General features: G+C 36.6%; 2 protein-coding genes across 3 annotated transcripts in view; one reads left to right on the forward strand and one right to left on the reverse strand.

Annotated features, from left to right (window-relative positions):
• Positions 1 to 18,422, reverse strand: part of GSK3B (glycogen synthase kinase 3 beta) — a 223,657-nt gene that overhangs the window by 90,933 nt on the left and 114,302 nt on the right. The gene's annotated exons all lie outside the window — the stretch shown is intronic.
• On the forward strand, positions 13,576 to 18,417 carry LOC103595393 (lysM and putative peptidoglycan-binding domain-containing protein 3; the record flags this gene model as incomplete). The annotated part of the gene is made up of 2 exons (XM_008578783.1): positions 13,576 to 13,998; positions 17,956 to 18,417. Coding segments are annotated over exons 1-2 (717 nt in total), but the record flags the coding sequence as incomplete, so codon positions are not given.

Genomic DNA, 18,422 nt, shown 5'->3' on the forward strand with positions numbered 1-18,422 from the left:
GGGGGGGGGGGGGGGGGGGGGGGGGGGAGATTCCCATTCTGCTTTTCCTACTCAACATCATTGCTCCAGAATTTCCTGACTTTCTGCATTAATTATTCCCTATTGGTAGGAACATTACAATCAACACACAAACTTGCTATTATTCTTCCACTCTTTAAGAGAAAAAAAATCCAACTATTTCTAACCACACTAATTATCATCATATTTTATGGACCCCCTTTACAGCAAAACTCTTCAAAAGAGGTGTCTAAGCTGACTTTTTCCAATTCTTCTCTCCACTCATTCTCTCTAAAACTTACTCCAGAAGCAAGAGAGCACACGTGGGGTTCTAGGACAAAGAACTGAGGGCAGCCCCCTCTGCCTAGAAGCAAGCAAGAAAGCACGCCTGGGGTCCCAGGGCAAGAAGCCAAGGGCAGCCCCATCCTCCCAGAAACAGGTAAGAGAGCACACCCAGGGTCCTGGGCAAGAGTGGAAGGTGGCACTCCTTGCTCAGAAGCAGGCAAGAGAATTAACTGAAAACACCATTTCCATGCAGGTGGCCCACCACAGCCACCACCATAGCCACAGCTGCCACAAAAGCAGGTCCATGCCACAGTAGTAGCCACAGCCACTGTGCAGGCATCCTGCCAGGCACTCGACTACACTGACACCAGGAGAGTCACCAGCAGAGACTGGAAAAAGTAGAGGACATCTCTCTCCTCAAAGGCCATTCCAGAGTAACAGAAGAAGCAACTGCTCGAACAGATGACCAGACATCAATGTAGAGATACTAAAAATATCAAAACCCAAGAAAATAATGACACCACCAAAAAAATACAGTAATTTTCAAATACCAGACCCTGTAGAGCAGGAAACACTTGAAATGACTGAAAAGGAATTCTGAGCAACAATTGTAAGGAAACTCACTGAGATATGAGAAGACTCAGACAATATAATAAAACAAGAAAAAAAAATCCAGGATATGAAGGAGGAAATTTACAAAGAGATTAATAACTTTTCAAAGAATGTAGCAGAACTCAGAACTGAAAGATTCATTCAATGAAATAAAAAACACAACCAATATCTTAAGCAGTGGGCTAGAACAAGCAGAAGAAAGAACTTCTGATCTTTAAGATAGTCTTTTCAAAAGAACCCAGGCAGACAAAAAAAAAAAAAGAAAAAAGAATTTTTTAAAAATGAAGAAAATCTAAGAGAGCTAACAGACAATCTTAAGCACACATACATTCAAATCATGGGTGTTCCAGAAGGGGAGGAAAAAGAAAAAGGCATGGAAACCTATTCAACGAAATAAAAACAGAAAACTTCCCAGGTATAAGGAGAGACATGGACCTTCAGATCTAGGAGGCTCAAAGATCCCCAAACAGATTCAACCCTAAAGGATCCCCTCCAATACACATTATAGTCACACTGGAAAAGCTCAAAGACAAAGAGAGAATCTTAAAAGAAACAAGAGAAAAGCGTCAAATCACCTATAAGGGAGCCCCTATCAGACTAACAGCAGACTTCTCAACAGAAACTCCACAGGCCAGAAGAAAATGGGATGATATATTCCAAATACTAAAAGAAAAAAACCTGCCAGCTGAGAATACTATACCCAACAAAGCTATCCTTCAGAAATGAGGGAAAAAGAGTGTATTTTCCAGACAGACAAAAACCATGGGAATTCACCACACAACCAGCCCTACAAGAAATCCTCAAGGGAGAGCTGCATTGGAATCGAAAAAATAAACACTACCTTAGTATCATCCTTAATCCACTCCCAACCACTTGTTTTTCTCTCTCCCTCCCTCTTTCTCTCCCTCCCTCCTTCCCTCTCTCTCTCTCTCATCCACAACACATACACTCCCTATATCTTTATGTCAAAAAAAATACTAATGGTTCCACCTGTAAAACTTATCCAGATCCAATCACTACTTACCATTTTCACTGCTACAACCCTGGTGTGAGCCACTGTCACCTCTCACCTGGATTATTGTTATACCCTCCTAAATGGTCTACCTGCTTCCACCCTTACCCTTTTATAGTCTAATATCAACAAGGTATACATTGGATTGTATCTCTTCCACTCCACCTCATTAAGAATAAAAGCTCATGAATGGTCTACAAGGTACTAACACACCCACTTCATTATTTCCCTATCCTGTAATTCCTCTACTCCACTACTCTCCTCACTGCTCACTTATCTCTAGCCACGCTAGCTTCCTGCTGCTTCTTAAACACATTTGGCAGGCTTTCACGTTAAGGGCCTCTATACCAATCAGTCCTTCAGCCTGGAATGTTTTTGCCCCAGAAAGGCACATAGCTCCATTGCTTCAACTCCTTCAAATCTTCGTTCAAGTGTTATCTTCTCAGGTGGCTTTCCCTAATCACCCCATATAAAACTGCAACCCATTCCTCCATGCTCACATTCCCCATCTGCCTTTCCTACTTTATTTTTTCCCACTTTCCATATAAGTAATACTTATCACTTTCCAACCATATAGTTTACTTTTAATTGTCTGCCTCACCCAACTAGGCAAGGCTTCACAAGGGCAAACATTTTTGTTTGTTTTGTGTACTGCTCTATCTCCATCTAGAATAGTGCCTAGCATATAATAGATACTCAATATTTGCTGAATAAATTAAGCTCAGAGGCAATAGATATTTATTTTAAAATCAGGATTTAGATATTTATTTTTAAATTAGGATTATACATTTCACAATATATAGAAATACGTTGTGCACTGTAAATATATACAATTTTTATTTGTCAATTATATCTTAATAAAGCTGGGGGAAAATTAAAATTATAGACTGACAGGTCTATTTTAGTTCAAACAGTATTATGAAAATGGGTAAGGAAAGGAGGGTTGAGAAGACGAGAATAACAGCAGGGTAAGCAACTGGAAACCTCCTATAAAAGTCCAAGACCTGGACCAGGGCATAAGGCAATAGGTACTCAAAAAAGAAAGATGGGGGGATGGGGGGCATATACTGGCTAGTTGAACATTAGAATAGAGAACCTGAGAAATCAAGAAGTCCAGATTAATTTAACTGTCTCTAAACTTGGGAAACAAAATAGGTGATAAGACAGGGAAAGCAAAAAGAATAAAAAGGAAAAAAATCAGATAAACTTTTACTTAATGTGTCTCGGTACAATTTAGGCAGCTATGTTCCATAGGTGGTTGCACACACAAGTCAAGGTAAAACTCAGGAAACAAGAGTGGAGTACAGCTAGAGATTTAGGCAATTGCTGAAGCCATAAGAACAGACTCACCTATCTAAGAAGAGTGTGCAGAGTAGGAGAATAAGGAAAGGACTGACTATGGAACCCTGGTAAACACTGAACTTAAGAAGCAGATGACATTAGGGGACTTAGCAAACACGAAGAAAGAACTAAGAGGCACAAGAAAGTAAGGAAAGAGTAGAATCGAGAGATCCAAAGCTGAAATTTCAATAAGGATACGATGTGGAACTGTGAAAGGTTTCAATGGCAGGAGGGATGAGGACTGAAGAGGTTGTTGGATCTACTATATCTTGGTTCAGTGATACACTTAGAGCAGTTTCAAACCCCGGTGCCACTAGCAACAATGCTGCACTGGGTTCAAGAGTGAGAAGATGGCAGTGAGAAACAGAAGGCAGTTAATTTAGTTTGTTCTTACAAAATTTCTAGTGGTGCAAGTAAGCAAAGAGCTGGGAGCTGGTAACTCAAGGAGAGGCAAAGTCAAAGAAAAATTATTGCTATTCTTTTTGTTTGTATTTTTGATTGGCTAAGAGAGACCCGAATTTTTTAAAGGCTGAGTAGATAAGGATAGAATAAAGTTATAAGAAAGGAAAGAAAAGGGTAACTGATGAAACAAGATTCTAGAACATCAGGTGAAGAAGGAAACAAGAACAGAGAAGCAATAGAGTGTAGTAATTAAGAGGTGAGGTTAGTGTGAGTCACACAAAACTACATAGAAGTTCCAACTCTGTTACTATGTTATTTGACCATGAGCAAGTTACCTGACCTCTCTAAGCCTCAGTTTTCTCATCTGCAAAATAGTACTAATGATAGTATCTACTTTAAAAGAGTATCATGAGATTATAAGAAATAATATATATAAAGCTGTTTAAGCTCATTACTTGGTACATAATAAAAACTCATAATTTAACTGTTATGCTTTAAAAAAGATGATTCCACATTTTTTTCTGTAAATCTAAAATAAGTGATTAGGCATGAGGGGAAAAAAATGTAAGTTGAATGCTTATGTGTCTGGTGATCCTATTTCTTGTGAAATAAAAGGTAAGGTCATACGAAAAATGAGGGTAGCAAGAGTAATGAAAGAGAAAAATGAAAGAGAGTAATGAAAGAGAAAGCTACAAGAAGAAAACTTCAGAAATCAAGATTCAGAGAAAAATTCATTCCAAGTGAAGGTGAGGTCTAGTCAAGATAATAAATAAACAGAATGCTGAACTGGTGCAGAAGGGATTGCTGTATAAGTAGAATTCAAAGAATAGTCAGTCTCAGGTATTAGATCATTAACACAGCTGTCAAAGCTATATATTTTTTAAAACTATTATTCATTTTTTAAATTTTTAAATTTTTATTTTTTATTTTACTTCTCAAAATACACGGTAGTTGATTTTCATGCCCTTTACCAGTTCCTCTCCACGCCCCTCCCCATGTCATATCTGTTCACTTGACTTAAACAGTTCAAGGAATTTTTGTGGTTATTGTCTTCTTCCCCCCCTCCCCCTTTTATTTGTTTTTCTGTTTATTTATTTTTAGCTCCCACATAAAGCTATTATTCAATTACAAGGTTTCTTGATTTTATTAATCCATTACAAGGCTTCTTGATTTTATTAATCTATTCAACAAAGTTAATCATGATATACTTATAAACAACCTGGACATGTGTATAGCACTAGATTACAGTTTATTTGCTAAACAATCACACTAAAAGCTAAAAATATAAAAATTAAAATATGAATGCCAAGTTCAATCAAGGTTTCTAGTTGCAAGAGTACAACCTCTGTCCTTCCCTTGTCCTAATCAATATTTTTATAAATTACTTCATTTATTAGGAGTTGCAAAAGTAAATGCCTTCAACAGCTAAGCAACAAATGTAAAGGTATGAAGGTATGAACTGTATAATGCAATAAGAGGCAATGGTTGGTAAGTCGGATAGTGCAAGACTTAACTAAAAGCATTCGAATTAAAAAAAAAAAAAAATTTAACAGAATGTGCTGGCCAAATAAAATATACCAGGGGATAAATCTGCAGTCAGTGTCATCTCTGGTTTCAACACAGCCACTTAAGATTGACACAAACCTAGGAAGAATGGCTTAAAATGATGCACTGAGTAAGAATTTAAAAGATTCTAAGGTGGAACAACAGACTAAACCCCCAAAATGAAATTTAACAAAAATAAATATAAAGTCCTATGATTAAAGTCAAAGTATCTATCTATTATGTAGAATGACAGATCAGACAGAATCAGGATGAGACCTGACAGTAATTCATCTGGAAATTAAATGACAGGTATAATTGAACAGAACTCAAAAGGAATTAACATTGAGATACAGCTAATGAAAAACATAATACAACAGTTGGTTACAGCAGAAGTACTGTGTTCAGATCAATAAGGATAATTTCACTAGATACAGTTCAGCCTCATTTGAAGTACTGATGATATCCCTCTTTAGACAGCATATTTTATTCATAACATTAACAAAGCAGAATACATCAAAGGAAACTCAACAAAACCAATGCTCTAATTTAATTTACTACAGTATGAGAAATATGGGGGCTCAAATAAATGCTCTTGTTAAATTTACAAATGTTCTAATGTAAATTAAATAGCCACAGAAATAAACCTGAGGGGAGAAGGGAGAGTGTCCATTCCTAGGAAACATCATATATAAGGAAAGAGTCAAAATGATAGTTCTTAAATACCAAAAAGAAATTCACACCTTACCTACAAAATTAACAGATATCCTGTATGGCTCTAAAGAATATTATAAGTTTCCAATGATTAATGGAATGAACAAACAAAATTTATTTGAACAGAAAGGCTTATCAACAGTGGTCATTTTGACTGGTCTTCATTTTCTGAGACACTGGGGATGTCTCATTATACTTGAAAAGGTAGTGTGAACCACCATTTTCTTCATGGCTTTGTGTTTGTATTCAAATCAAATCCGTCTTTCTTTTTTAAAATCAAAGTAAGACTAAAAACCAAAACAAAAAAGCAATAATACTACTACTAATTATAATCTGAAATAAATGGGCTTAACAACATCGTGCTCTTTAAATGCTCTTGTTAAATTTACAAAAGTTCTAAATTAAGTTAAATAGCCACAGAAATAACTCCTGGTGGAAAGTGTCCATCTCTAGGAAACACCATACTTAGAGAAAATAGTAATATTTTCATCACATTCCCAAAGTATAGTTTGGTTTGGAGGTTCCTGCAAAGTATAATTCAGGAGACTGGGGATGAGAGAAGAATATTTCGAGAAGAAAGAAGAAACAGGAGCCAGCATTTCTATTACTTACAATTTTCTGAAACATCTCAGGTCTACTGTTTTCTTAGGGTAATCTCTCTCTTTTGGATTATCAGAGAGAATGCCAGAATACTCACATATTAGCTGTAAATATAAAAAGCTAAATACAGAAATATAACACATAAAGAATATCATTTCAGATGCACATGCTGGAAACACTTAGTCCGCTAACATTATGAGTATTTGGATAAGGAGTCACTTCTACAAGTCCTTTGCTACTGTGGATCTTATTCAGAAACCTCCAAAAAATGACATGACGCACAATTTAGGGGAGTATTTCTCTCAGTGGCTCAGTTTTTCTAGTTATCACAGTTATTGATAAACTATTTTCTAATCACTGATAACCACTCTTCTAAGAACTCAGCAAGAGCTGGGATAACTCTACCCTACATTCGGAAAACATACTATTATGATGTTCTCATCCCCAGATGACTTCTCTGAAGTCAAGGAAACAAAATGGCTTGAGGCTTTAAGTAGAATCAGTTTTAAGTAGAATCATGATATAATTCTAAAAATCTGATGGGATGCAAAGCAGCATATCAGAGAACCCAGTAACAAGACATTCAATACAACATCAAGGTACCACAGGATTTTCCTCAGAATTGGGTTATAGAATTACAACTGGCAAAAATCTTCAAAACAGTTATCTTTTCTCTGATTAGTATGCAAGGCTGGCTAGATAATGGGAATAATAACGGGAATAATAACAACAGTAAGGGGCATGTGAATTAGGTTAGAGAGAAATATCTTTCTGCTCAGGAGGCTGAGGGAGGGAATGGGGAAGGGAGGTAAGTACCTAGCATACAAAAATGATTAAGACACTTCATCCTTATCTCATACCTTTAAACAAAACAAATACCAAAATTACTAAAGGTCTTCTTTTAAAAAACCTATAAATGTACAGGAAGAAAACCCGAGTGTGTCTCCGAGGACAATATAGCTACAAGTCATTAAGGAAAATAATGCCAATTTGATTACATAAAAATGTAAAGCTAAAGCTTTAAACTACTTTTTAAAAAATGACACAAAGGAAGTCTGAAAAGTATGACAATTTGGCAAAAAAAAAAAAATTTTTTTTTTTTTTTTTGCTACACATAACAAAGGATTTAATTGTTTTATTTAAAGTACAAATATGTCTTGGAAGTCATTCAGAAAAGACCAACATTCTAATAGAAAAAAATGGAAAGGGTCATACAGATGGTCATACAAATGGCCAACAAAAACGCAGAAATATGTTCAACCTCACTCATAATTAAATAAATGTAATAAAAATAACAATTAGCTACAACTTTTTCACCTAGCAAATTGGAAAACAAAATTCAATCTGAGATAATAAAGTACTGGAACAGGGTCACTGTCCAATATGCACCACGACATGACTCTGGTGAAAGCCCAAACTCATGCCACCTTTTGTGAAGGCAATGGGTAAATATATTCATCCAAAAGTGAAGACATCCAAACCCACAACTTGACTCAGCAACGCCATTTCTAGGAATGAAGTCTATGAAAATAATTCTGTGAGTGCATGAGTGCACATGCACTTGTTCCCGTACTTACATAGACACAAAATGACCGAAGACTGGTGGACAGCAACTGGTTAAAAATAATCTACATGCCATATCTTACAGTGCCAGAAAATAAAGACATGCTCAAAAACGAAATAAAACAAAATGCCTACATTAATGGGAGGTATGTTAAAGCAGCACAGGAGCTAACTGAAAGAGCTCCTAATGGACAAAGCTGGAACAATTTGATCAATAAAATAAATATGCATGAGTCCACAATGATATAAATAAATGACTAAATAGATTAATAAATGGGGGAGGAGAGAAATGTCTCTTTTGCAGAAGAAATCCAAATAGTTTATGTAGCTTCTCCACCATTAAGACAAGAAGTATAAGTAGCTCTCTCCCTCCTTCTTAGATGTGGCCAGTGTATAATGACTTCGTTCCAAAGAATACACTACAGAAGGCAGGGAGGGGAGGGGGTAACTTTGCAGTAGAAAAAATTAGCAAGCACAATGACAGACAAGTAATGAAGGTCATTAACAGCAATCATAAATCATATTGATAGTATGGAACCTTGATATGATGTAATGAAAATGGCAGTTTACCTCTGTCGTCTTTTCCCCAATAACCTATAACCCCAGTTTTATCATGAAAAAAACATCAGACAAATTCCAATAGTGAGGCATCCTTCAAAATATCTGACCAGTACTCCCCCAAACTGTCATGATCATCAAAAACAAGGGAAGTCTGAGAAACTGCCACAGCCAAGAGGAGCCTAAGGAGACAAATAACTAAATGTAATGTGGTATCCTAAATGTGGTATTCCTTTCTATACTTAATCTTTGTAAATGTAATGTGGCATCCTGAATGAGATTATAAAACAAAAAAAGAAATCATTACGTAAAAACTAAGGAAATCTGAATAAACTATGGACTTCCGTTAATAATAGTGTATTAATATTGGTTCATACTGGGCCGGCCCGGTGGCGCACTGCTACAGTGCGCCGCTTGGGAGCACGGTGGCGCTCCCGCCAAGGGTTCGGATCCCACATACAGACTGGTTCCCGCTCACTGGCTGAGCGAGGGGCGGGCGCAGCACCGAGGGTTGCGATCCTGTTGCCGATCCCGTTGCCAGTCCCGGTCCGGTACGGGCGCGACACTGAGGGTTGCGGTCCGTTGCCGGACACGAAAAAAAAAAAAAAATACTGGTTCATACTAATATGTTAACAGGGAAAACTGGGCCCAGGGTCTATGGATATAGACATAAAAGACCTATTATTAAACTTTTGGGAAACAGGGGGAATGTGTTCTAAAACAATGTTATTACTTTAACATATATGTGCTCATACATGCATACAATAAATTTACCTCTATAGAGAGTGGGATTAGGAGATTTAGGGATTAGGGTAAAGAAGACTGTACTTTAAACTGTTCCCCTTCTGTGTTATTTCAATTCTTTTATAATATGGATGTTCTTCTTTAGTGAAACTAAAATAACATAAAAATAAAGGTGGCAAACTGATATTCAAAGAAACTGCTAGATTAACGTTTCCAAGGAGATGATAGTTACCATCTCATTTGCCATCAGTAACATTTGTACTTCATGAGGAGGTCTTGATAATTCATCAAACTCAAGAGTTTTGCATTACCAATATATATTCATTCCCTAGACCACACTCCACTGAAAATGTTAGCATTTCATCAGTAAAAGTTTCATTCAGATAATCAATACACCACTTTAATAGAAACCAACATAAGATTTTAAGGAAGATACAAAAATTGAGCTTACATAGGTAATCACTTTATTTCAGTGAATAAAATTCCCTGCTGTCCATGATTTTCACACAGTAAAGAAGATGGTGAGAGAGGAAAACAGAAAGGCAGAGGAACGGCATATTGTAAACTTGATCATGGTATTTCTATAACTTGGGATTTCATTTAATTAAAAAGTAATAACAACAACAAAATGCTTTTCATACAAGGAGGCTGACTTTGACCTAAATAATCATTTACGAACCCACTTCTACTTCCCTGTCTCATCTCCCACTACCATCCCCACAACCCCATACTTAATACACCAGCAATTTCAGACTACTGTACTTGTATTTCCTCTACACACACTATGCTGTTAAACATAACCAAGCCTTTAAAACATTCTGTTGTTCTAACTTGGCACACACCTGTTCTACACTAAACAGTTCCTATTTGGCCTCCTAAACCATCAACAAACATCATCTCTTCTATGTAATTCCTTTGTTGGCTCATATGGATAGTTTATCATTTTCTTCCATACTACTGTTCATAGTACAAATAATTATTACATCATGTATCATTCTGCAGTGTATTTCTTTTTTGGTCTTTCTCATCAACTACAAACTCATTTAGACAGGGACCCTAATTGCCTTGTATCTAAACACTTTATACAGTGCCAGTAAACTAAAATAAAGTGACCTTTAAGAACTGAGAGAATGGGTACTTGGAAAGAACGCAGACTTTACAGTTGAAGAATCTATATTTGAAGTTGGCTCGAGTAGTTACTATGTAACACTGAGCTTTAATCCCACTAGACTCTGACTTTCTCAGTGATAAAACTTACAAAATAATACTGTCATCTACTTTGTGTCACTGTTATAATGATTAAATGAGAAAAATGCCTAAAATGCATTAGAAGTACCTTATTAGTCATACGATTTAAAAAGGAAAGTTAATATTTTTACTCACAATTTAAGACACTATATAATAATCTCTAAAGTTAATCAAAAGAATATCTAAGAAATTAAATCTGATAAAAGTTATTCATAAATAGGACATTATATTTATTTGGTGTTTTTAATTATTTCTTTTGGTGTATGCTTTATAATGTATTAGTACAGTGGACTAATTTATTGTGCTTGCTTAAATTTTACTTTTGAGGTTCGTAATCAAGACAGAAAACCATCAGCATATACTCAATCATGACTTCTTAGTCTAACCCACTACATCTCAGTATGCTCCCACTATAGTCAGAAGCCTGTATTTTATTCAGCATTTCTACCCAGCATAACAATTTCCCTAAGCAGTAAATGAACAAAGTATAGAAAATAATAGGGTATGGGGTGGGGGAGGAATGGGACTTTGGAACTGAAGAGTAAACATCTCAGGAGACTTTCTCCTAGCAAAACATAAATTTAACTGGTAATATGACTATAAAACAATCACATAAAGTATATGGAAGTTGTTCTAAGGGCATACAGGAATGAAGAAACCATTAAGAAGACCTACTAAATCTTGGTAAGAACAGTGAAAGTAGTGACATTTGAGCAAAGACTTGCTCCCTTACCCCACCACTCTACCTACACACTGGGGAAGCTTCTGCCAAGGTACTCTGCTTCAGACAGGTGAGGCCAAGAAGACGGGTAGCACCCTCATCCCTCAGCTCCCATTCTGGGTCTATGACATCACCCCAGGAGGGACAGGTGGTCAGTGGCATTTTTCAGCTCACCCAGTCCCAAGCTGCACAACTTGACTGTGTTGTCATGGAGTACTGTGTCTCCCCTCCTCCAGTCAGTCCCCACTAGTAAGACACATGCTATACTCCAGGCATGGCAGGCTGGGGCCCTAATAGTGTCATCTTCAACTCACACATAGAGCAGAGCTCCCATGCCAGGAGGGGTGAGTTGTAAAGACCAGGGCCTGCCACTGCCCCTCCACCAGTGCCAACTCATAAAGAGGGAGTGTCACTCTTGGAAAAGTGGGTCCTCAACCCCAGTCCTAGTGCAATGGAACAGGGGTTCTGTACAGAAAGAAAGGCTGGCCATAAGCTCTGCTAAGGAGACTGACTGTACTTGCAAGATAGGAGGATTCCATGCCCATGGGCATTTTCTAAAACAATGGAGAGAATTAAGGAGGCTGGTATGTCCATGATAAAACCAAAAAGGCACAGCAACCAGAAGTGTAATAGAGAGAACCAAAGAAATAGCCAGAAAGCTGACTTGGGCTCACAGTCAGCTCTGGAGATCAGTAAGGTTGTGCATGGGTGCTTAGGGTGTACCTTCTCAGGGAGAATCTGAGCAGGCTGTGGAACACACTTGAAAGCATTTCCCAAGTTGCATAAAGACACATCCACATAGTACAGAAGTATTACTGGCACAAGGAGCTTACATACAACCCCTGACAAAACACTGACTGAACAATAAGCTACTCTACTCCAAGATCAATTCCCAAGAAGCCAGACTTAAAAGTAAAATCACACTCATCTTTGGCAGTCTGGGAGACTGTGAATGCACAAGGCTATGCTCTCTCGGAAGCAATCAGAGGGGAAACTCTAAGCTACTAACCAGTCCCTGGTTGAACGTGTGGTGAAAAAAATGTGAACTTCCTGAACTATAATAGCAGCCTCCAAGCCACACTCACATCCAACAGTGAAGAGTAAAAATCTAACTGGCTAAGAGAACTTAAGCACAACCTTTAACCAGTAAGTGGCATGAAAAGAAGAAGGATCTCAAATCAATAACCTTAACTTCCACCTTAAGAAAGTAGAAGAACAAAAATAAAAAGAGCAAACTAAAATTACAGCAAACAAAATGGAGGAAATAATAATAAAGATTAGAATAGAAATAAATAGAATAGAAAACAGAAAAACAATTGGGAAAAAAAGTATCAATGAAACTAAAACTGAGATAAGACTGACTCACTGCAAAAAAAAGTCAACAAAATTGTCAAACTAGACTAGACTGCTTTAGCTAGACTGCTCAAGTAAAAAAAAGAGAGAGAGAGAGAGAGCAAGAGCGCACACAAAGGCTCAAATTATCAAAACCAGAAATGATAGAGGACATCACAACTGACCTAACAGAAATAAAAAAGAATTTCAAAGAAAAAGTATGAATAACTATGCCAACAAATAAGGTAACAGATGAAATGAACAAATAACCAAAATGAACAAAAAAAGAAATAGAACATTTAAATAGGCCTATTACAAGTAAAGAAATTGAATCAGTAACTTAAAAATTTCCCACAAAAAATGTCCAGGTGTAGATGGCTTCACTGGAAATCTACTAAACTTTCAAAGCATAATTAATACTAATTCTTCACAAACTCTCCCAGAAAGTAGAAGAGGGAACACTTCTCAATGTCATTCTAAGAGGAAAACAGTACCCTGACACCAAAATCAGACAAAGACATGACAAGAGAAACAAAACAAAGCACTGATCAATATCCCTTAAGTATATAAAAAATCCTCAGTGAAATCCAGCGATATATAAAAATGATTATACACAATGACCAAGTGGAATTAATTGCAGAAATGCAAGGTAGGTTTAACATTCAAAAATCAACTTATAGTCTACGGCCATATCAGCCAAAACACGCGTGATTGCGTCTGATCTCAAAAATCAACTTATATAAAACACTATGTTAACAGAATACAGGAGAAAACACACGTGGTTGTCTCAATAAAGAGAGAAAAAGTACTTGACAAAATCCAATGCCCTTTCATGATAAAAATGCTTCAGCAGCCCACTTGACGCGATGACGCACCGCAGGTTTGCGGACGTGGCGGCGGCGCACGGCCCAGAAGGCGGAGACGTTGGGGTGGCGGCGACCGCGGCGGTGGGCACGGACAACTCAAACTGCAGGTTTTGCCATGAGCTTGCCCGGGACAGCAGCGGCAGCGGTGGACGCGGTAGCTGTGTCCTCGCTACGTCCCACCTGCTAACGGGACAGATTTTAACATTATGGCAGGGAGGCATCAGAATCGTAGTTTTCCCCTTCCGGGAGTTCAGTCAAGTGGTCAAGTACATGCATTTGGAAATTGTACAGACAGTGATATGTTGGAGGAGGATGCTGAAGTGTATGAGCTTCGATCCAGAGGAAAAGAGAAAGTCCGAAGAAGTACATCAAGAGATAGACTTGATGACATTATAGTATTAACAAAAGATATACAGGAAGGAGATACTTTAAATGCAGTAGCCCTTCAGTATTGTTGTACGGTAAGTTTTAATTTAATTTTACACAGTGCTGTCCAGAATAAATTATTTGTTCTTTAGCCCAGCCAAAATTGAAATAAATTCCATGCCTTTTTATCTTGTTACTTCCTTTCTTCCCTTTTTTGCTTTTTTTCTTCTTTGCATAGAAATCTATTATATCGGTGGATGTTAACTTTTTAAAACTTTAAGTGAATACTTGAATTTCTGTTTATTTCTGAATCCATGATTGGATTCAGTATTGAAAAACACCCAAATATGTTATCTTCTTATTCAGGTGGTAAGAGAATGTAGAAATATGTAAGGAAAAGCTTTTCCCTGCCTCAGTTTCCTGAGAGAAAGTGTTAACATTTTGATGTGTTTCTTCCTATACCTCTTTTTGTGCTCACAAATATTTATTTGTAGTTATATTTGGGGAGTTGGTGATTTTTGTGTTTTTAAAATTGGTTTATACTATGCATTTACCTTGCAACTTCCATTTTTCATTTCGTTTATCATGGACATCTGTCATAGCCTTATAGCTCTAACTCATTATTATAAATAGCTATATAATGTTCATAACTTGGATGTACCAATATTATTAAGCTATTTCTCTATTCATGGATAGTCAGGATTTTCTTGATGTTTTATGTTGTGCAGTGAATATCATCACAACTATACAAGGGTACTTCAAAATTCATGGAAAAATAGAATTAAAAGATAATACAAATCTTTCCAGAAGCTTTTTGAAGTACCCTCATATCTAAATGGTGATACCTTTATTTCTGTGGAATAGATCCCCAAAAGTGGGATTGCTAAATAAAAGGAGAGGTATATTTTAAATTTTAACAGTAAACTGTTTGAACTCATTTTATATCTGTGTCATTATATCCGTCTTGGGTCCTTAGTGGATATGTTTTCATGTAAACTCATGAAGGGAAATTTGAAATGCCATCGGAGTGATTAAAAGTAGGTCATATGAGGGTACTTCAGAAAGATCATAGAAGGATTCGTATTCTTTTAATTCTGTTTTTCTACGAACTTTTTGAAGTACCCTCATACTTCTAATGAAGTAAGTAGGAGAAACTATTTCGGGTATATGACAGTGGTGTAGAGAATATTTCAAGGAGGAAATAAGGTGAACAACAGAGGGACTTTTAACAGGTGTTTCAGAAATGAGTGGCACAGACTGATTGAGATGAAGCACTTTGAGATAACTGAGGAGAAGTTTGATTCATAAACTAAGAGACCAGCGTTATTGTAAGGTCTTAACAGGAGTGATACAAAATGGTGGAGGAGCCTGCTGGTGAATTGGAAGGTATCCTATAAAGAGATTATTTGGAATAATGCAAATGAAGATGATGAGGGCTTAGACTAAAATATTTGTGATAAGGATAAAGAAGATGATAGAAAGTGTAGTTGGGGGAAATCACAAGATATATCAGTGGATTGCTTATTTGAAATGAAGAATGATGAAAAGTGATTAGCTTAATATTAGTGGAGAGATGGCATTGGCCACAGTAGTGAGAAGTTGATATGACAGCATTAGGGAGTTAAAGTAAGCAGTGCTCCTTTTTAATGGGAGCTCACCAACAACAACAACAAAAAAATTAGCTGTACAAAAGGGTTTATCATCATTTAAAAAATATAGTAAGTAGTGCTGTATTCCACTTATAAATAGTATTAAGAATTATTAAAAATATGTGTGTTATGTGGGCCAGTTAGTTCAGTTGGTTACAGTGTGGTATTATGTAACACCAAGGTCAGGGGTTTGTATCCCCATACTGGCTAGCTGCAAAAATATACATACACCAAAACAAAACAAACAAACAAAAAAAAAATATACATACACACATACGTGTGTGTGTGTGTTATCAAATAGTAACACCAAGGTCAGGGGTTTGTATCCCCATACTGGCTAGCTGCAAAAATATACATACACACATACGTGTGTGTGTGTTATCAAACAGTGATGAGAGGAATAAAAAGTCCAAGGTTAGAATCCTAAATGCAACTAAGGAAGTTAGCATAACAGAGGAAACATTATAGAGATATTCAGAGAGATAACCTAAGTAGATAACCTAAGTAGGCCTTGAAAGCCTAGTTCAAAAAGAGTATTGACTAGTTATTAGTAAGAGTATATGAATATAATAACAAGAAAAAAGCATTTAAAGAGAATAGGGTCGGCTTTGGAGTTTGTCATTGAATCTTTATGTGCTTTAAGACAAAGTAATCTCGAGGTAGTAAAATGACAAAGCACCTTTATCTGTACTGTCTCATCTCCTAGTTATTTTTCAGTCCTCACCTCCTACTGCCCCCCAACAAGAACACTCCAAAGAAACTTTTCCAATATGACCTCTTGCAGTCTTTGTCATAATTGATCACTAATCTACAATTAAGTCTCTTAACTACTCCCTCCTAAAAACTCTTCTTTGCTTGACCTCCTTGACTATGCAGGTTTCTGATTTTCCTACTATTAATATTTAATAACAGCTGTTATTTATATAAATACTGTATATCACTGTTCTAAGTGTTTTGCATACATTCTAATTCATTAATATTCACATTAACCCTGTAAGGGTAGGTATTGCCATTTTACAGGTGTGGAAACTGAATGGCAGAGAGATTAAACATCTTGCCCCAAATCTTACATTTAGAAAGTGTCAGAGCCATGCTTCAAACTCAGATATCCATGCTTTTAACCACCATGATATGTTGCCTTCTAGGCCACACTTTAATTTCCTTTGTGGATTTCTCTTAGCAGACCACTCAAAGGTTGGCATTCCTCATGGATCTTTCCTGTCACCTTTTTTTTCCAGTCTTTTTCTAGTGAATCTCTCTACTCTGTGACTTCAATTACAATTTTTGCTGATAATCCACAAACCTATATCTATAGCCAAGATTATTATTCTGAGTTTCAGACGTATATTTACAACCGCCCACTGAACATCTTTCACTTGTTTATAAGTACCTCAGAACCAGTGTGTCTAAAATCTGCATTCATCCTCTTCTCATCCTCCAGTGTTCCATATCTCAGTGAATGACATTATCATCCATCAAGTTGACCAAACCAGAAATCTAAGTTTCATCCTAGACTCACTTTACCTGACATCAATCAGGAGATACATGATTAGGGCTTAGATTAAAGCATTGATGGAAATGATGAATGGCACTAATAAATTAAAGGTGGTAGGAGAGCATGGCATACTAATTGATAATCTGAGGAACACTCCACTCTTCTCCCTCATCACAGTGGCATAGGATATACAGACAGGTTGAGGACTATATACTATATATAGGGAAAACTTATAAAAATGACTGATATTGGAGGTAGTTTATTAATGCATTTACACTGAGAAGTTTGGGGAAAAATGGCTTCAGGAGGTAAGTGCAAGGGACAAATGACCACATTTTTTCCACATATTTAACATCTTTGAAATTGGATTGGTGACATCTTCAATATATTTGGCAGAGTTTTTTCCCCTCTTAGAGATACATAAAATAATTGTGCATCTTAGAGTTGCTGGCATCTTAGTTTTGATAAAATATGGTAGTTTTAGTTGGGTTAGTTAACATTTGCCTGTACTCTTTGCCAGTTGGAATAAAGAATATGAGTATCTGTGATCATTTTTCACAAATTATTTACAAGAAGCAGAACTGTGGTATTTGTGCATGATGCACAAAGGAAAATAGCAAAGGTTCCTAGACTCTATTTAAATAGCTAGCATTAATTAGTGTTACCAATATATGGGTGACAGTAAAAAGTAGTTGGTGATTTCCTAAGACTGGTGGATCAAAAATGGTGTAGAATTCTCATCTACAAATAAAATTCAAATCTCTCTGGGTGTGGTAATTTAATACTACTAATTATTAAGCTCAACTTTTTTTTCCTCTAAAAGTAACTGGGATAAATTACTATTGCTAACTCTGTTTTGATTTAGAATTAAGTTGAATGTTGCATTTTTTTCATTTTTTTTAAAACAGGTAGCAGATATCAAGAGAGCTAACAATCTCATCAGTGATCAAGACTTTTTTGCCCTCAGGTCTATCAAAATTCCAGTGAAAAAGTTTAGTTCATTGACTGAAACACTTCATCCTCCAAAAGGAAGACAAGCATCACGTCCTTCATCTGTTCAGTATGCTCCAGAACAACAGGAAATTCTACCAGCTAATGATTCTCTTTCTTCCAGTGAGTCCGCTGGTAGCTTTTTAAAAGAAGTAGACCGAGACATAGAACAAATAGCAAAGTGTACAGACACCAAGAGAGAGAACCTCAATGAGGTAGTGTCTGCCTTAGCAACACAACAAATACGTTTTGAATCTGATAGCAAGAACATTCAACGTAAGGATCCCTATTATGGAGCAGACTGGGGAATAGGGTGGTGGACAGCTGTAGTGATAATGTTGATAGTAGGTATAATAACACCTGTGTTTTATTTGCTGTATTATGA

This window comes from Galeopterus variegatus, unplaced genomic scaffold (assembly GCF_000696425.1).
Source record: "Galeopterus variegatus unplaced genomic scaffold, G_variegatus-3.0.2 Scaffold1756, whole genome shotgun sequence".
NCBI classification, from domain to species: Eukaryota; Metazoa; Chordata; class Mammalia; order Dermoptera; family Cynocephalidae; genus Galeopterus; species Galeopterus variegatus.